The sequence below is a fragment of the Protopterus annectens genome, chromosome 2.part2 (genome assembly GCF_019279795.1).
Source record: "Protopterus annectens isolate FY-2018-M chromosome 2.part2, PAN1.0, whole genome shotgun sequence".
Classification (NCBI taxonomy): Eukaryota; Metazoa; Chordata; order Ceratodontiformes; family Protopteridae; genus Protopterus; species Protopterus annectens.
In genome coordinates this window covers 409,155,890-409,177,657 of record NC_056730.1, presented here as the reverse complement: position 1 = coordinate 409,177,657, position 21,768 = coordinate 409,155,890, and the positions used below count along the sequence as shown (strand labels likewise).

Genomic DNA, 21,768 nt, shown 5'->3' with positions numbered 1-21,768 from the left:
GTTGCGTAAATTGTATTCGACCGATTCGGCCTTTTTGGGAATAAAGTAAACCCGTCCCAGCTTGGGCAATGACTACAGTCCTCTTAGATCTGAGAGTGTTGGGACTTTCCCTTGTTTATGTAAAGCATGTAGTTATATCTCAAGTGTTAATGAAAAATTTGGAGCAGAATATTTACAGTCTAGACTTGATGGCCTATATAACAGTATCTCAGTGTTTGAATATAGGCTGCAGCAACAAAAAAAAGGAAGAAACTAGAACATGACTATAGTGATTTTAAGAAAGGTAACATTTTCACTTGGCCATGGGCTGCACCTTTGGAGTCAATTATTTCTGAAAGAGCAACTACTGAGAGAATTTCTGAGGCTGCTGCTGAGGTGGGAGCTGTTAAGACTATTGCAGGACCTATAGCTATTGAAAAAGTTGCCAGTTCTGTTCATCCAGACCTGGGAGCCAGACGTAAAGAGCCTGTTTCCATTGAGACCCATATATCCATCTCAGTTTTTTCGAAGCTACCCGTTGCAATGAAGGAGACTTGGAGACAAAGAGGAGGCTGTTCCATGAGCAGGGGACGGAAGAGGCAGTAGGTATCTGTGGATCAGAATTCCATCACCAGAGCGAAGAACATGAGGAAGTAAGCAGTAATTCTCTAGTGTTTATTCTTTCATCTGTTCCTTTAACTAAGCAGCAAATTTCTGTTTTGAATAAGAGACTATCTTTTATTCCTACAAAGCGGTCCAAGATCAGTGATGTTATAGTTGATCTCAAGTTGTTTGCCAGGAGAGCTATGTTAAGAATTGTTTTTCCAAATACTGATGCACATACTAGCAATGTTTTAAGGAGACCTAGTATATGTGTTCCTGTCCTACACCTCTACTTAGAGACTTTTCTGAATGTTTGTGAGAATGATCTTTTTAAAGAGTTTATGGATGAACATTTACATGCATTTTTTAGTACGACTTGTGATGAGAATCAGGCTTTAAAATAACTGAGGATGAATCCGGATTTATATATCTGGCCATCTGATAAAGGTGATGCAGTTGTTGTTATGGACAAAGCAGCATACTTTGAAGCTATGAGACACATGCTTAGTGATACAAGCACCTATTTGATGGATACTAGAATAGATGTAGACAGAATAAGCATGTGCATGTGTTTCTTTATGATTTTCTCATGTCTGGACTTCTCACTCAGGAACACTATGACTATTTGCTGGTAAGAGACCCTGTGATTCCTGTAATGCATGGTTTGCTCAAGATCAATAAGAGTTTGATGTATATCCCGATGCAACCTATAGTGTCCATATGTGGATGGATGACCGAGCCTTTATCTATGTTTGTGGAAAAAGCTATATGACCTGTAGTGAAACTGCTCTCCGCATACTTAGAGACAATGAGCATTTTTTGTGCACTTTTCACAGTGCATTGGTGAATTGGGCAATATTGCAGGTTACTATATGGTAACTTTGGATGTTTCTACATTGTTTACTTCAGTACCCAATGAAACCGGCGTTGATGTGATCATAGTATATCTCACGGATAAGAGTGAACTTGGCAACAATCGGATCACTCTGTTATATTCTTTGCTAGATCTTATCCTTGAGAATAATGTTTTTCTGTTTGATGATGTTTTTTTCTGCTGAAGATAGGGGTAGCAATGGGCACTCCATGTGTGAACAGTTATGCTAACCTGGTTATGGCTAGCTGAGAGGAAGACTATATATTGCACAACAATGTATTTTCTTCATTAAGTACTACAAGCATTGTGTTGATGATGTCTTCCTGTTATGGAATGGTACATTGGAAAGACTTAATGAGTTAATTGAGTATTTGAATGACAGCACCTCCTGCCAGCGTGTGACTTAACATTCTCCAGCAACATCAGTAAGGTCTGTGTGATATTGTTCAGAAGAACTGGTCAATTCTTCAGATGGGTGAGTGCATTAGAGAAGCAGTAGGCAACAAACCTATTTTCTGCTTTAAGAATGCTATGTCTCTGAAGAGACAGTTATGCTATGGTCCTAGCTTGGACAATGACTACAGTCCTTATAGATCTGAGAGGGTTTGGACTTTCCCTTGTTGTTTATGTAAAGCATGTAGTTATATCTCAAGTACTAAACCTTTTCATCACCCTGTGACTGGTTTTATTTTTAGTCCCAGACTGTATGCTGATTGTAGAAGTAGTGATTTGGTATACCTGGCAGTCTGTAGTAAATGCCCTCACTTCTATGTGGGGAAAACTAACAGAACTTTTAAAGAAATAATTTTAAAGCATATTAAGTGATATCTGGCTTAAGAACATGATGAATGCACTTATATAACGTTTCTATGACTCCAGGGCATACTTTTTCATTTTTGGTTTTACATCTGGTGAAGAAGAATAAAAGAGGAGGTAACATGGTTCATACTACTGAACTGGCAGAGATGAAATTGATTGTGAGGTTACATGCAGGTTAGACTCCTGAGTTTAATGGGACTGTACCTTTAAGACCTGCATTACTTTCACGAGAGCTGCTTCATTGAAACATTTCTTGTGTTTTTTGATAGAGTAACAAGCTTTCTTCAAATGATGGTACCTTATGAATTACAGTATGGAATAGTCCTCTTCACCGTTACAATAACTTTCATAATAATAATAAACACAACCCAAAAAAATTCTGGACAGCCTTAAAGAAATCTTGCGTTCTGGCCAAAAATTCAACCCTAACCCCCCCCTCTCAATAACCCAGCACTTGAAGCCACAATACCATTCAACTGTTATTTCATGGATAGTATAGCATCTCTAACCAAGAATTCCCCAGCATCTAATCCTAACCCTGCCCAACAGCTACGCATCACCGCATCCACTTTCACCTTCAAACCTGCCCACATCAAACATAAAATTACCCTTAAATAAACTCACACCATACACTACTTCAGCTGATGATATTCCAAGGGTGTATAGTAAAATAGCAGCTGACCTCATCCTGTCTTAATCCTTATAAATATGTCAATTCAGGAAACCCACATTCCTGTCTCTCTGTGGAAAAAGTTACATATTATCCCTCTGCACAAAAGAATTTCAACACACGTTACTAACTTTAGACCTACAGCAGTCTTATCCCCCTCTCCAAAACACTTGGAAAATGTATTCAAAAACAACCACTAAACTATTTCCTACAGGAAGAACTCCTATCCCCTACAAAATATAGCTTCCATCTTTCCCACAGTACTAACACTGCACTTCTAACCTGTATAGATACTGCCAGTAAAGCTAGAGATAATGGCAAATTAGTCTCCTGCTTATTTAATTATTTATTTACATTTGTTTTACCGGGAAATTCCAACTGGACACAGGTGCTTTTTCAGAGGAGGCCCAGGGAGAAGAGCTACACAGAACAAGAAATGAGCAGCAGAGTACATGAAGAATAACTGAATATACATACAATAACAAATAATACATATTGCAGTAAACATTAGCTATACATACATTATGAAACATAGTAATGAACAGATATACCAATATCTAGCTAGAGGCTAGGAATAAAGGTAGGATGTATATACAGATAGTACTAAGCTCAAATGGATACTGTTCTAAACTCATATACCTAAATCTTATATACTTATAGACTTCTACTTCAAATGTCCTTTTTAGATCTCTCTCAGTACACTCTTCTTATGGTTCAAAAGCTACTTGTCCAATAGGTATCAGTAAGTAAAAAGGCACACCATCCTCTGTCCATACTTCCCACTCACCATGGGTGTACCGCTAGACTCTATCCTTAGTCCCCTACTCTTTAACATTCTCACCAACACCCTCCACACAGCCACACAATATGCCTTCCTAATACAGTACGCAAATGACTCCACACTCATTAGTACATCTAACAAAATTACACACCTCCAAAAAATTACACAGAAGGCTTTAACAGCCACTGAAACAAGGCTTTGTAACTTACAACTCATACTCAATCCTAACAAAAAAATAAACTACTACTTTTTTCCCCCAAATCCCTCTCTCATGAAAAAAAAACAAAAGTTAAAGTCCTCTCTCTCAATAGTACAATTTAGTAACTTCTCATAGCAAATTATTATGGATGATAGTGGATGATAATTTTAAATTCAACCTGCATATAAAACATTACATAAGAAAAACTCATTGAAAAATAGGGATACTTCAAAGAGTCAAAGACTCTCTCACCAATGTAAATAAAAGTACACTTGCTGCTCCTTATCTCCTCCCCACACTTTTTACGGTTGTCCCATCCTTACTAACCTCCGGACATCACAAAAATCAAAACTTGAACAAAGCTATAACAAGGTTGCTAAATTTGCAGCAAATACCCCTTTCAGAACCCACTACTGTATAACACTAAAAAGCCTAAATTGGTTAGAACTACCCCATCAGCTAACATATGCACCTTCTTGCCATATATAAAATTATCTGCTCATACAGTAGTAAATAACATTCTACACAACTATGTTCCCTCAGTCATTGCGATCCAATGGTCAAAAACTCCTGAATGTCCACAAATCTATCAAACCTGCTAGGCATTGTCTATATTTGTACCATGTTGCCAAGGCCTAGAACTCCTTACATGTATCTATCAGGTTAGTAGCCCCCCCACCTACCCACCACCCTTCAAAACCATTCTGAAAGACTTCCTAGCCAAATGCTGTCTCTGTTTATAGGTAAAGGTAAACAACGTAGCCATTATCCCCAAATGTGAACTAGTACCTGTTCATACCTTATATCTCCTTACTCTCCCTTCTTCACTACTTCCTTACGTCTACCAATTTCTCGCCCCTTGCTTTCTGTCTAATTATACAATAATCCTGCTATTCTCTCACTTAATATTGCAATTCCTGTTTGTATTATAGTAACCGACCTTTAATTTCTGTATAAGCTGGCTAAAATTTCCCTAAATATTAAATAATAGTCATATAACTTGTATCTATTATTAACCAATGCTTTCTTACTATGTTTAATTTGTTATAATTATTTAAACTGTAGATGTTTTTTGCATTATTTTTGAAGACAGTAAAATTATTGTTCTTAAATGTTTTGTAATAATTTGGAGCATTTCTCCCCAGGCCTCCAATGAAAATAGGCTCCTACCCAGTCAGACTTTCCTAGTAATCAAATGTCAATAAGTAAATAAAATAAATTTGCTATCTGTATTACTACAGATAACACAGAAAAGAGAATGTAAGAAAATTGTAACCATTCATTGAAGCCACTGAACTGTGGAGTTATAGGGATTTACAAAATGCTTGGTAGAAATAATGACAGGACTAAGAAAAACATGGAAGTAGCCAGGATGTGGCAGGGGGTATTAAATCCCAAAAGTATAAAATCGCACACAGGATATAAACACCTTAGGGCTGTCTCCCTTTTAGCATGCTGATCCCATTAAGTGCCTCATGTGACTTTCTCTTCCTTGCTGATGGTATAAACAAATGTGAAGCTGCCATTTACATTCACTTTTGGGTCTCTACTGGGAAACATTTTGTCTTGCATGTTAGGTCTCTGCGTCTTTGCTCAAGGATCAGGGACTAAGCCAGAAATAATGTGGACAAAAGTGCAAAATCAGGAGCAATTTTTAAATATTACTCACTTAAAAAGTTACTAGGATAACAGATTATGTAGCAACATGCATTTTAAGAAGATTAAAAAGTATGAAACTCTATTGAGAACCAACTCCACAAATTTTAGCACATCGACTGGTTAGCAAGTTGAGATACCACTGTTTCATCTTATTGTAACTAAATGATTATCAGATTACAGTAGCAAAAATAATCATTTTTACAGCTGGGTAAGCCCCGTACACTTCTTATACGGGATGGACCAGGTATGCATCCCTCAACATACTACTACTTACGTACAATAAACATTACATTGTCAAGGTGAAAGGGGAATACCTTTTCCACTGTATAGAGAACTCTGACCCCTGTATAAGGAAACTGTTTCCCTTTAGCCATCACAATGCTCAACATCACAGGAGCTGGACTAGTTGCCTGGGTTAACAACAAGAGGGACATTTGAAAGAAAAGCTCAGTCATGTGGCTCTCAGTCAGATGTCTCTTGACAACCTTGACAAAACAAACCAATATATAAACACACACAGACATATTTGTATTTAGATATGAATGTGCACATGCACACAGACATTCACACACACACACACACACACACACACACACACACACCAATATATATATATATATATATATATATATATATATATATATATATATATATATATAAACTACCTTAAACACTATTTTGCCCCCCTGCACCCCCACACCCCTACTTAAATATACTAACTCCAAGATCGCACTACAGTAGGAAAATGATGTATTTCCTTATCCCCACTGTAACGTGCTTCGGTGAACCGACTTTTGTGAAAGTGCACTTTCAGTGTAGTGCACTTTTACTTAAGTGGGTTTCTACTTTTCTTGGTTGAGATTTTGAAGTTTTGATCAAGAAAAGTAGACCTATATATATATATATATATATATATATATATATATATATATATATATATATATATATATTTTTTTTTTTTTTTTTTTGGGGGGGGGTCTTGGTTTACCCCTTTTCAGTAAGCAAACTTGCAGTTTCTTGATGTTTGGAAATTTGACAGGTTGTGTAAGGAATATTCCCACATAAGTGTAGTAGTCCTGAACTATACTTAAGGTTTAATTTTGGTTTAATTTTGCCCCCAAAATTCCTTTTCTCTCGGTTTTGAAAAAAAACAAAAGTTAAAAAGCCCCCTCTCCCCCCAATATCCCCCAATTAAAAGAAACCAAAAAAAAAAAGGATAAAGGGGGCCCCCACCAATTTTTTCAAAAAATTGGTTTTTCCCCAAAAACCCTTTTGGACCCCCCCAAAGGTGCTTTTTCAGAGGAGGCCCAGGAGAAGAGCTACACAGAACAAGAAATGAGCAGCAGAGTACATGAAGAATAACTGAATATACATACAATAACAAATAATACATATTGCAGTAAACATTAGCTATACATACATTATGAAACATAGTAATGAACAGATATACCAATATCTAGCTAGAGGCTAGGAATAAAGGTAGGATGTATATACAGATAGCACTAAGCTCAAATGGATACTGTTCTAAACTCATATACCTAAATCTTATATACTTATAGACTTCTACTTCAAATGTCCTTTTTAGATCTCTCTCAGTACACTCTTCTTATGGAAAAAGGAGATGTAGGCAAAATGATGAAAGCTAGTAACCACAATAAAATCTTGCCTAGGACACCACGATGGAAACCCACAGTCCAAGTAACACAGTTTATTGGTAGAATTAACACTCTTCTTATGGTTCAAAAGCTACTTGTCCAATAGGTATCAGTAAGTAAAAAGGCACACCATCCTCTGTCCATACTTCCCACTCACCATGGGTGTACCGCTAGACTCTATCCTTAGTCCCCTACTCTTTAACATTCTCACTAACACCCTCCACACAGCCATACAATATGCCTTCCTAATACAGTGCGCAAATGACTCCACACTCATTAGTACATCTAACGAAATGACACACCTCCAAAAAATTACACAGAAGGCTTTAACAGCCACTGAAACAAGGCTTTGTAACTTACAACTCATACATAATCCTAACAAAAAAATAAACTACTACTTTTTTTCCCCAAATCCCTCTCTCGTGAAAAAAAAAAACAAAAGTTAAAGTCCTCTCTCTCAATAGTACAATTTAGAAACCAGATAAGTGCCACACACTCTGCGGGTCTAATAGCGAACAAAACAAAGTAATCAGCAAGATAAACGCTATAGTACCCACCACGTTGAAGGAAGGCAATCAAGAAGCAATGCTGTAATCCACAAGATAGTTTATTCACGATAAAAACAAGGTGATAAGCGCCACAGACTGCTGCCGTACGCTTCTTCAGATCAACTTTAAAACAGAACCATGCCCTTTATATACTAATGCAGAGGTATCAATTATTCAATTATTAAATTAATTAAAAAATTCTTACAATAAAGCAAACTAATACCTCAAGAGTCACCACTGAAAACGATCCACTGAGCAGTAGCTCTGAGGGAGCCTTTATCACTCCTCCCAATGACCCTTTCATTTCGGTTACGGAGCCTTTTATACAGACACCTTTACCAAATCAAGAGGCCAATAATAAAGTTATGGCTCATCCACGTACAGGGGCCATTCCTAAGACTGTGCAAATCAATAAAGGAGCGCCTGGTCCTTCTTCTTTTTTCCCCTACCAGTAAGGACCAACAACCAACGGAGGGGTCGATACAACAGCTGGGACAGGAGAAAGAGGAAATATTCGGAGGACAGTCCACAACAGAGACAACGCAGGAAACAGTAAAAAGTCTATGTTTTAATTTATCAAGCATAACATTATCAGACTCTGCTATTAGTTTACTGAATAAGGGGCTTACTTTTGTCCCTTCGCATGGAAGTAATTTACATGAGCTACTAACGGACATTAGAATGTTTGCTAGAAATCTGACTTTTAAACTGTATTTTAAAGATAATGATGTTTTTTTGCCTGGTGCTAGTGAAATGCTTGCACAATGTAGAAAAAAGAGCACATATTCTCCACCACTACCTATGCATATAGAATGTTTTGTTAGATTGTATGAAGATGACCTGTATGATTATTTTTATAATGAACATACTAAGAAATGTAAATACTTTAACATGACAAGGGAAGAGAAAGACTCCTTACACCTTCTTTCTAATACTAGTACCCTTACTATCAGGCCGGCAGATAAAGGTGGAGGGGTGGTACTTTTAAATACAGAAGATTATACTGCAAACATGAACAAAATGCTCAATGATTTAAAGACATATGAACCCATTACTATTAATAAAATTAATGAAATACATGGAGCTATAGAAGAGGTTATTTTCGATATACTTATGTGTAAACAGATTACTGGAGAACTTTACACTTTTTTTCACAAAGATTTTGTACGTATCCCCACTATAAAAGGGCTCCCAAAGATACATAAAAATCTAGATCCACCGCCCATGAGACCTATTGTATCTGGGGCAGGTTGGGCTACAGAGCATATTTCTCTCTTCCTTGAAAAAGCCTTACATCTGTTGGTAGATAAAGTACCACATATTTTGAAGGATACTTATCAACTTCTTGAGTCTATAAAAAAATTAGACATTAATTTAAATGATTCCGAATATAAGTTGATTACTCTAGATGTGAAGAACCTGTTCACCTCCATCCCTAATGAGGAGGGTATACAGGCTATCAGGGAGCTTATGGTACATGAGAGTGGCTATAGTAACGACAGACAGATTTTGATCTGCCAGTTACTAGACCTTGTTCTATCATATAATGTGTTTTCTTTTGGTACCCAATTATACAAACAGAAGTGGGGAGTAGCCATGGCATTCTGTGCCAACACATACGCTAACCTGGTTGTGTATGGTTGGGAGAAAGAACACCTTTTTCCTCATGATAGCTTTAAAAAGGTTATCGTCTACAAAAGATTTGTAGACGATATACTGATTGTATGGAAAGGATCCAGTGTGGACTTTAACAGCTTTTTGGATCACCTTGAAAATTCCAGTAATTTCCTGAGCTTCACCATGGACATGTCTAGCACAACCATTAATTTTTTGGATGTTAGTCTGAGCATCAAAGCAGGAGGGCTAGTTCTCTCACTATACAGAAAACCCTGCTGGAAAAACACGCTCCTGAGTTACGATAGCATGCACCCCAGGCATATCTTTCCTGGTATAGTAAGGAGCCAGTTTACTAGAGTAAGCAGAATGTGTAGAGATGAGGTGACTAGGACAATGCAAATTGGACTCATGGAAGAGCTGTTTAAAGAAAGGGGATACGACAGTAAAATGTTAAATGACATTAAGGAGGACATATTAGGTCCTACGAGAGTAACTCCACATTCAAATAGGCAGAGAACAAGGGGCTTTCATCAAAAACCCTTTGGTCAAGACAAAGTTAGGCTTACAGTCACCTACACCAATGGCTATGCAGCCATAAAGAGTATTATAAGTAATAATTGGAAGATCTTGACAGTTGACCATAACACCTTAAGTTTACTGGGGTATACACCTAGTATAGCCTATCGTAACCAAAAAGAATTTAGAGAGACTACTTTGTGATAACTTTAAATCATGTGAAGTACCAGCCACTGTTAAGGCTAGTAAGAGAGGGACCTATCCCTGCATGAATTGCAACACATGCAGGTATATAAGCAAAGAACAAGTTTTTAACCATCCTACATTGAGTTTGACTTTTAAGCCTAGATTTTATGCTAATTGCAAAACGCAGAATTTGATTTATCTTGCAACTTGTGAGCACTGTACAGCCTTCTATGTGGGGCTGACTAAGAGATCCTTTAAGAAAAGGCTTTATAACCACATTTATGACATTCGCCAGAAAAAGGAGCAGAATGCTTTAGCCAAGCATATCATAGCCTTCCTGGACCATACATTCTGCTTTAGGGTCCTACAGATAGTTAAGAAAAGTGTTAGAGGGGGGGATCAAGTAAATGACCTAGAGAAGGTGGAACTTGAATGGATTTTTAAGCTTAGAGCACATGTGCCCCCAGGCCTGAATACTTATGTTTCCCTCAAACCTATATTGAAAAATAGGGATTGACAGTGCTATTAATAGTTTTTTAGTTTTTTAGTTGTCTCAGTAGCTTTTGAAAGTAGTGAATACTTCTATATTTTATAGTATGAGTCTCAATACATAAGTCTATGCATATTTTTACATTTCTTTATATAGGACTCTTAGTAACCTGTTATGAATTATACCTGGGACTTTACCTGCTAGTATTTATTATATGCACAGTGTAGAGTAGAGTAATGGATAGATTAATATATAAGTAATCTTCTGTCTATTTATTTATTTATTTATTTATTTATTTATTTATTTATTTATTTATGTGTATTTCAGCATCTCTTATCTCCTGCTTTTTTGATGTTTTAATATCCTGTTCTTACAAGTATGTGTATTAATAAGTTGTTTTTTATGGCACGAACTGAAGTTTGTCTCACCACAAGTTGGTTGCCCAGTGTGTTTTATGTTTTTTATGCTTTTTTATAGTAAGTCAGCTACAGTTTTCCAGCATGCTTTAGTTCTAGTACATGCACACCAAGCTTCTATGCATATTTTGTGTCCTCATTTTAGTGTATTTTAGTGTAGTTAGATACTTTTATTAATTTCTATATTATCTACATACTGTCCTACATACATATATATTTTTATATGCTATATAAGTATTTAATATATTGGTGATTTAGTCTTTATTCCCAATATTACGATTAAGGTTTAATAATTGTTTTAGTATGAATAGCAATAGAGTTGTGCTTATTTTCATACATACTCATGTTCACAACCTTTTGTTTTTAATTTTTGTTTTACTCTAAAGATAGAATTTTATACTAAGATGAGTGTCTTTAGTTTTAAATGTTGGATATGAGTTTGTTGACTCTGCTATTGCACTTAGTTTTATTTTATAATATATATGAAGTAGGCAGAGAGAAGGGTGTTGACTTTTGAGGTATTAGTTTGCCTTGTTGTAAGAATTTTTTAATTAATTTAATAATTGAATAATTGATACCCCTGCATTAGTATATAAAGGGCATGGTTCTGTTTTAAAGTTGATCTGAAGAAGCGTACGGCAGCAGTACGCGAAAGCGCTTATCACCTTGTTTTTATCGTGAATAAACTATCTTGTGGATTACAGCATTGCTTCTTGATTGCCTTCCTTCAACGTGGTGGGTACTATACCGTTTATCTTGCTGAATAGTACAATTTAGTAACTTCTCATAGCAAATTATTATGGATGATAGTGGATGATAATTTTAAATTCAACCTGCATATAAAACATTACATAAGAAAAACTCATTGAAAAATAGGGATACTTCAAAGAGTCAAAGACTGTCTCACCAATGTAAATAAAAGTACACTTGCTGCTCCTTATCTCCTCCCCACACTTTTTACGGTTGTCCCATCCTTACTAACCTCCGGACATCACAAAAATCAAAACTTGAACAAAGCTATAACAAGGTTGCTAAATTTGCAGCAAATACCCCTTTCAGAACCCACTACTGTATAGCACTAAAAAGCCTAAATTGGTTAGAACTACCCCATCAGCTAACATATGCACCTTCTTGCCATATATAAAATTATCTGCTCATACAGTAGTAAATAACATTCTACACAACTATGTTCCCACTCAGTCATTGCGATCCAATGGTCAAAAACTCCTGACACTCCACAAATCTATCAAACCTGCTAGGCATTGTCTATATTTGTACCATGTTGCCAAGGCCTAGAACTCCTTACATGTATCTATCAGGTTAGTAGCCCCTGCACCCTTCAAAACCATTCTGAAAGACTTCCTAGCCAAATGCTGTCTCTGTTTATAGGTAAAGGTAAACAACGTAGCCATTATGCCGTTATCCCCAAATGTGAACTAGTACCTGTTCATACCTTATATCTCCTTACTCTCCCTTCTTCACTACTTCCTTACGTCTACCAATTTCACACCCCTTGCTTTCTGTCTAATTATACAATAATCCTGCTATTCTCTCACTTAATATTGCAATTCCTGTTTGTATTATAGTAACCGACCTTTAATTTCTGTATAAGCTGGCTAAAATTTCTCTAAATATTAAATAATAGTCATATAACTTGTATCTATTCTTAACCAATGCTTTCTTACTATGTTTAATTTGTTATAATTATTTAAACTGTAGATGTTTTTTGCATTATTTTTGAAGACAGTAAAATGATTGTTCTTAAATGTTTTGTAATAATTTGGAGCGTTTCTCCCCAGGCCTCCAATGAAAATAGGCTCCTACCCAGTCAGACTTTCCTAGTAATCAAATGTCAATAAGTAAATAAAATAAATTTGCTATCTGTATTACTACAGATAACACAGAAAAGAGAATGTAAGAAAATTGTAACCATTCATTGAAGCCACTGAACTGTGGAGTTATAGGGATTTACAAAATGCTTGGTAGAAATAATGACAGGCCTAAGAAAAACATGGAAGTAGCCAGGATGTGGCAGGGGGTATTAAATCCCAAAAGTATAAAATCGCACACAGGATATAAACACCTTAGGGCTGTCTCCCTTCTAGCATGCTGATCCCATTAAGTGCCTCATGTGACTTTCTCTTCCTTGCTGATGGTATAAACAAATGTGAAGCTGCCATTTACATTCACTTTTGGGTCTCTACTGGGAAACATTTTGTCTTGCATGTTAGGTCTCTGCGTCTTTGCTCAAGGATCAGGGACTAAGCCAGAAATAATGTGGACAAAAGTGCAAAATCAGGAGCAATTTTTAAATATTACTCACTTAAAAAGTTACTAGGATAACAGATTATGCAGCAACATGCATTTTAAGAAGATTAAAAAGTATGAAACTCTATTGAGAACCAACTCCACAAATTTTAGCCCATCGACTGGTTAGCGAGTTGAGATACCACTGTTTCATCTTATTGTAACTAACTGATTATCAGATTACAGTAGCAAAAATAATCATTTTTACAACTGGGTAAGCCACGTACACTTCTTATACGGGATGGACCAGATATGCATCCCTCAACATACTACTACTTACGTACAATAAACATTACATTGTCAAGGTGAAAGGGGAATACCTTTTCCCCTGTATAGAGAACTCTGACCCCTGTATAAGGAAACTGTTTCCCTTTAGCCATCACAATGTTCAACATCACAGGAGCTGGACTAGTTGCCTGGGTTAACAACAAGAGGGACATTTGAAAGAAAAACTCAGTCATGTGGCTCTCAGTCAGATGTCTCTTGACAACCTTGACAAAACAAACCTACATATAAACACACACAGACATATTTGTATTTAGATATGAATGTGCACATGCACACAGACATTCACACACACACACACACACACACACACACACACACACCAATATATATATATATATATATATATATATATATATATATATATATATATATAAACTACCTTAAACACTATTTAGCCCCCCTGCACCCCCCACACCCCCATACTTAAATATACTAACTCCAAGATCGCACTACAGTAGGGAAAATGATGTATTTCCTTATCCCCACTGTAATGTGCTTCGGTGAACCGACTTTTGTGAAAGTGCACTTTCAGTGTAGTGCACTTTTACTTAAGTGGGTTTCTACTTTTCTTGGTTGAGATTTTGAAGTTTTGATCAAGAAAAGTATATATATATATATATATATATATATATATATATATATATATATATATATATATATATATATATTTTTTTTTTTTTTTTTTGGGGGGGGGGTCTTGGTTTACCCCTTTTCAGTAAGCAAACTTGCAGTTTCTTGATGTTTGGAAATTTGACAAGTTGTGTAAGGAATATTCCCACATAAGTGTTGTAGTTCTGAACTATACTTAAGGTTTAATTTTGCAGACATAGGACAGTTTGTGGCTACATCTATTGCTTGCCGATTTATGGACCAAATCACTCTGTATTTTTGGCTTAGAGCTGTGATGCCATTTTCAAACTAAATTTCCATTGCCAAATAAAGGATGGTGGATGTTGATAACTTTGTGTTCCTTTTTCTATTAAAAGTTACTTCTTGGCTGAAACAATCTCATTTTTACTGCAGGACATGGCATGCCTGTTTGACCTACTAACTGTACTGGTCCTGCTACAGCTGTCATTGGGAAGAAATAGGTTGAAGAAAGAAAAACTTCCATGCAAAAAATAGTTTCGCAGTAATCTTAAAATAACAGTAGTCATGCTTTCTGTAAGATTGCTGTTTGATTACTTTGAAGGTCGAGCATTACTAAGCTTTATCTAACGTTTAAATGAGCAACTAGTTTTCCTCTTTTGGTCTTAATCAACAGCTTTAGTGAAACAATACACATCCCCAGCCTTATGCAGCAAATTAATATGTAGTCATATCTGCCTTAAGATTGTATGTCAGACTTTGTAGGTAATGTAAGTTGACCACTGTAAACTAATAACACATTATTCTCTTAACAGTGTCTTCCTTACCCGGTATCACAACTCTGCAGATCCTGGACCTGAGCAGTCAGTATTTCACAAGCACCAAAGCATCAGAAGCCTTTGGTATGTTTTCACAAATACAGTTATTCAAATAAAACAATTCTACATGGGTTCTGTTTATGGAAATGTAAATATATTTGCACCATATAACTACCTAGCGCAGGCTGGCATGTGTAATTTGTAAGATTAGATAAATGTCATAGTAATATGAAGATAAAATGTTCAGTGCAGTGGGTAGTCAACGACGATGAAAATCCATCTCTGGATAATGATAATGGAACTGCGTAAACAAGGAAAGCCTGCTCCAGAGGAACACATGACATTTGAAAGCAACACTTGGTAGAGCACTTAATATTCAAGTCAAATCTGGCAGCACAGAGAATTAAGGCTACGAACTGCTAATGTGCTGCCTCCTGAAGTTCAGGGTTTGAACTTCTCATCCTCCACTTGCCTACTTTGTGACTCTGAGAAAGTCACTTAACCAGACAGTGCTCCCAGACTGAGTCTGACAAAGGTCCATGTGGGCCAGAACTACCCTGATTCATTTATATATATATATATATATATATATATATATATATATATATATATATATATATATATATATATATTATTTTATTTTTTTTAATTTATTTATCATTTGTTAACCGGGAAAGTCCGACTTGGAACTAAGCCAATTTTCAGCAGAGGCCCGGGGAGAAAGGCTCCAGATGCATATGTTTGTAATTTGATATTCCAAGGCCACTGAGTCTTATGGCCATTCATGCCTTGGCAGGATCTTCCATCAGGCTAAATTTTTTCCAGGACAAACATACCAGTCAGTCCCAGAGTAAATTTGTGGATACTCAAGAAATTGTCTAGTTTATGCTCAAAGGAAAGTAGTAACTCCCACTGCTTAACAAGAGGAGTTTATTCCAGGTTTTGGAGGTGCTGCACTATAACCGACCACATTTTATTTATCTGTTGATAAAGACCTAGGTCCCTGGTTTTAGAACTGGTGAAGATGTTGGAGTTGTGGAGAAACAGAGGGTCCAGGAGAGTTGGTTCTCTAATGACAATGTAAGCAAGACAGAAATTTCATTTCAAAAGTCTATAAGACATTGAATAAAGGGATGGAGCTTCCATCCTCTCTTGATAGCTCATGGACTTTAGACCCTGTGATCTTTTTGGTTAGGAAACATTGGGGTCTTTTTAATTGCTTGACTTGTTTAGTGAGATGCATCCCAAAGTGAGCATCATACTTGATAATTGGCTTGATTAATGCTGAGTATAAGAAAGTGGTTGCCTATTTAGACTTTGATAATATTCCTTTGGCAGTTAGCTGGGCTAAATAAAAGGGATTCCTATAACAGTTGTCACAAAATGGTCAAAAGAGAGGGAGCTATCACCCAAGTGATTAAGTCCCTGATTACATTTTTGTTTGGTAGTGATGTGTTGTCTATACAGTATGATGAGGGCAGGGACTGTCTACCAAAACTGATGGAGCTACACTATGTACACTTTGTAGCATTATGTTTTTTTTTTCGGGGGTCTTCATTTTTAAACACCTTTATTTCATTGTCACTTAAGACATAGGCAAGCATACATTAACAGACAAACTATTTTAATGTTTTTCCATTTAAATACAATATACATCACACATATTTCTGTGCTACTATCATCAGTCAAACATTGCAAAGTACTGCTGAATTCCTGCTTTCCCTTAAACCTCACTCCTCCCTTCCTGAACATTACTATGAATGCATTGTTCCCACAATTTCCGTTTACTTCTATGAAATTTTCTCCTTCCCTTTTCTAAAGATTCCTCTCTCCAATTCTTTTATCTCTTTCATAATGTTCAGTACCTCAAATATAGCTGGTGTATATTTTGATTTCCATTTTCAAGTAATTGCTTTTTTAGCAGCTAACATAATTAAACTTAATAAGGCATTACTATGTCTAGGCAATTCAGATCCTGTATCCCAGTTCAAAAGAATCATTTCCTTGTTTATAGCAATTCACTCACCTAATATTTCTGATAGAGTATTCTACATGGAATTTGAAAATATGCCACCTTATTACACTCCCAAAACATATGTTCCCATTTACCTCCTTCTTCTCCATCACACCTCCAACATTTGCTGTCTGTTTGAGGAAAAACTCTTTGAAGTCTGCTTGGGGTATGAACATGCCTATGCAAGCATTTCGTAGCAAAGGTCCTAAGCCTTTTGGAGTAGGTTGCATACTTGGGAGTCATGCATATGTAAATTGCTTTTCCTGTCTCTTCCCCATCTTTTCTAACCTCTGATTGATTCTTATAGTTTTCATGTAATATTTAAAATGCCGTACCAATTATCCCTTTTTAGTAGTTGCTTCTGTTCTAGATTCAACTAAAAACTCTACCAGAGCAGGTCTTTCACTTAAAAGTCCCAGTTTCCTTTCTCTTTGCATGTATTCTGTCTCCCCTCCATAAAACCAAACTGATCCATATCTAGGAATTATGGCAACTCCTTTTTCATTCGTTCAGCTTGTATAAGCATAAGTACTTTAAAACTGGTGTTTAAAATTGAAATGGGTCTATATGGACCTGCGAAAGAAGGGTCTTTGCCATCTTTAGATAACACAGTCCCTACAGCTTTCTTCCTAGATATTGGTGCTTCCATTTCTTTTAAAACAGTGTTAAAATCTTCCAAACTTGCACAAGAATACCATCTGTTCCTGAAAACTTTCCTAAAGATTAATTATATATCACTGTTTTTTATCTCATCACCTCCTAACTTAACTGTTAGTTGTTGAATATAATCTATAACTAACCTTAAGTCTTCTGTAAATATTTCCATTTGTACTCTTTCTTGATTTCCACATTTCTCTGATTTATACAAATGTTCATGACATTTCTAGATTATCTATTAAACCCTCTACAGGATTTCTGGTTATATTTCTTGTTACAGGTTCCCTACGTTTGGTGACAACCCTTTAAACATTCTGTTGCCTAAGTTGTTGTGCTATAAGCTTTTGGGCTCTGGAGTTGTTATCAAAAATAGTTGCTTAACTGAAATATTTCTAAACTCATGCATATTGTCCAGATACTCACTTATTTTCTCTTTAGCACTTTGCTTTTCCTCCTTCTCTTGTTCTGTGAGATTTGCCATATTCTGCAAAATTTTAACTTTTGTCAACCCCTCTAAGTACATCTAATTACATGCTGATCATGTGCTGGGTAAGCTAGAGGAGGTCTACTGTATTTTAACAGAAGTAAAGAGTCATAAGTGATAATGAACGGCAATTGAAATAGCATGACACATTTATGACTAAGGCTTAAACTGAAGTATTAGTGGCTAAACGGTTTACCTTTATAATGTCAATCCTGATATGGGCGACACGACTTGTGCGAATACCGAAATGCGAACGTCTCCAACGTCGAATTCCGAATATGCGAACGTCAAAACCTCGCCCCTTTTTGACCCAGGGTAGCATGGGTGTGGAGGTGTTGCACAGCCGGTAATGTCGAATATCGAATGTTTTTCGACATTTAAAATTTTTCGCGGTTTTGGTTCACGCAAAACGCGTCGATAAAGTGGCAGTTCGACAAAGTGCAATCGACTATTTAAAGGTAAACCGGCTAAACATCCATGGTCAGAAATGATTGTGGGAGTCAGCATATACCACTGAAAATCACATTGCTTCAACAAGAAAGGCTGTTGGTGAAGGAACATACAGAATTTTGCTGTTGATTAAAAATTGCATTGCTTTCACAGATGCTGTTATTTGTGGGGAAAACAAAATGCATCATTTTGCTAAGTAGTTGCAGAGGAGCAAAATGCACTATTTTTTAATATTTATAAAAAGTACACTGCTTTAACAGGAAGTAAAATACAGCATTTTAATGCTAACTAAAATTAATGTTGTTTTCACAAGTGCTGAAAACTGCAGAGAAGTAACATGCAACATTTTGTTGTGATTAAAACATAATATTAATTTTCCAAATGTTGACCATGAGGAACAATATGTAGCATTTCACTTTTGAATTAAAAAAATTACATCACTTTCAGAAGCACTATTTATCACAAAGAAACATCACGCAAGGATTACACAGGTGGGTGCAATACCCAAGTGAGTAATTTTATTCTGAAGGTTGAAAAGTAAAACAATGTTTTTTAGCAGAGCTACAACAAGCAGCATTTTAAATAAGAAAATGTCATTTTATACTGTAAGAATAGTAAAGGATCGTAAGTGATTATAGGTTTATTAAAGCAATTTAATGAAAGAGTATTCATGAGAAGTCATGTGACCAGTTTATTACTATATCCAGTGGACATCTGCTGTCTCATGCAAATGTTTGTGGCTGCATCTTCAATGTATTTTACAAGTTTAGCAAACATGGCAAATATTTTTGAAAATATTTCACTTGCATGCACCTACTTTGCTAAATCTGTGTGTTAGGGATCACAGGAAAGGAACATACAGTGTTTTAGTTTTGATTAAAATATATTTCACTTTCAAAACAAAAGTGGCATTGTGAAGTTGAATTAGTACAGCTTCCAGATGCTGTGCTTTACTACTCCTCAGCACGGAGCCTTGCATGACTTAGGGAACAAAGCATTCAATTGCACAAAGACAAATATCATGGAGCCATAAAGGTGAACTGGTTTTACATGCTTGAAAAATGATTGCGAAGAAGAAATTTACAACAATTTGCTATGGGTTGCTGTGTATATTTCCTGTTGCACATGCTGGCAATTGTTGCCTAAGGTTGATTTTGGCACTTAATCATAGGATCATAGAAGGTTACTAGGCTATTGGCCCTGAGGCCCTTACAAGCCTAGCCAAGAGTTAAGCCCATGTTTAGACAAGTCAGCACCCAAAGCCCCTGTCCAGCAGGGACACAGGTGGAATCCCATGGATGTATTTTCTGTTTACCATCCAGTTATCCAGGTTACGCTTAAAAATTGATAATGAGGTACTCTGCTTGACGTGGAGAGGGAGTCTATTCCACAGATGGGGGAATCTGTGGGACACAAATGTGTCTCGCCAACAAGTCCTATTGATATCACAGATCAGGTTGAGGTTGTTTGTATGAGTTACACGAGTGGAGCTTGACTTGCGAATATGCATCAGTCCCATCAAAGCGGGGTCTGAGATTGCTTTGTATGCCAGACAGAGGTCACCTCTCAGGAGTCTGTATGGAACTAAGTAGAGGGACAGGTCTTTTAGCCTATCTGTGTAGGGTAGATGTTTGAGGCCCTGGATTCTGTGGTCTCTCCAGCTGCTGTATGTGCTTTGTGAGGTACATGCTGAAGTGGGCGTTGTATTCAATAATTGGCCTTATAAGGGAAGAATACATGGATATTATGACCTCTTTTTCCCGGGATGAGATACTGTTACTTATGAGGTGGGTCATGTAGAAGGTTTCCATACAATGGAAGCAACGTAGTGATCAAAAGTCAGGTTGCTATCAACCTGGGTGCCAAAATCCCTTACTACTGATTCTATACTTAGGATGTTGTTATTAATGTGATAATATGTGGGGACATCACTCTCCCCAAACAGGATGATGATGCATTTTTTGGCAGTCAGCTTGAGGCCATGTTTCTGGCACCAGTCATTTGTTTGGGTGAGACCCTCTTGGAGGATGTCCACATCACTTGGGGAATTGATGACCACACCCAGCTTGCAGTCATCTGCAGACTAGTCAGCCATAACCTGCTGGTTTTATATCCCAAATAACAGAGGCCCCAAGACCAATCTCTGGGGTACCCCACTCGTTACGGTTCTACTGGTTGAGGTGGCTTCCCCTATTTTGATTAGGTGGGTTCTATCAGTGAGCCAGTTTGCTACCCATCTGGTAAGATATGGATTGATGCCTAGTAGAGAGAATTTATCTGTTATGCCCGAGTGAGGAATAGTGTCGAAGGCTTTGGCCAGGTCAAGATAGGTGGTGTGCACCATCTTCCCCTCATCCATGGCTTTGGTGACTGCCTCAAAGAAGTCGACCATATTTAACAGATGTGACCTCCTCTTGACAAAGCCAAACTGTGTGGGGTCGAGGTTGTCAGTGTCCCTGTTAATGAGGTCCATTGGCTGGGACAAAGCCAGTACTCAGGCTTTGGTTGACTAGGGTGCCTAATGGTGCTGCAAGTTCATGCCTGAGTTCATGTAGGATGCAGCCTGGGATGTTATCAGGTCCCATGGAGGCAGTATTCTTTGCCTTTGAGAGGGCAGTGATGACCTGATGTTCATCGTGTTTCACTGTTGCAGTCATGACTGTAGGGTTCTCCCCTGCCGGCAGGCAGCCCTCGGTCAGCCAGAATCCCAAAGTCTGGGTCCGGCGTCGGCTGTTCAGCCATGCTCCCTGACGTCAGAGCACCAGGAGTACAAAGCTGACAGCCGACGCCATCTTCTCCAGTCTTTCTTGTCGTGCGGTGATAGCAGTTCGCAAGTGCCGGTCGGCTGACTCCTGAGGAATTTTTTCTGATATACTTCGGTCCGAAGACTTTCTTCTCCACTTAAAGCTAAGTACCCTGTTGGGAAACTTTTTTCTTGCTCCACTCCGATGTCAGAAAAAGTTAATAATTGTATTTCATGTGGGAAGCAAATACCTCATAAGGATTTTCATTCTTACTGTATTCCTTGCTTAGGCCCTGACCACGACGTAGCTAGTTGTCGGTTTTTTGCTAGATTCAATCACCGTACAATTAAGCGAAGGTACGATTTTGCTTTTCATTACTTCAGTAGGCGCTTTAACTACAAAATGT

The 21,768-nt window shown here is 37.1% G+C and overlaps 1 protein-coding gene across 2 annotated transcripts in view; it reads left to right on the top strand.

The window, feature by feature from the left end:
* The window catches only part of LOC122795650 (baculoviral IAP repeat-containing protein 1b-like), a 254,032-nt gene that overhangs the window by 22,697 nt on the left and 209,567 nt on the right, over positions 1–21,768 (top strand). For both annotated transcript variants that reach the window (XM_044063930.1, XM_044063929.1), the window contains exon 2: positions 15,011–15,097. In XM_044063930.1, the coding sequence (XP_043919865.1) occupies positions 15,011–15,097 (87 nt within the window). The remainder of the gene's footprint in view (positions 1–15,010; positions 15,098–21,768) is intronic.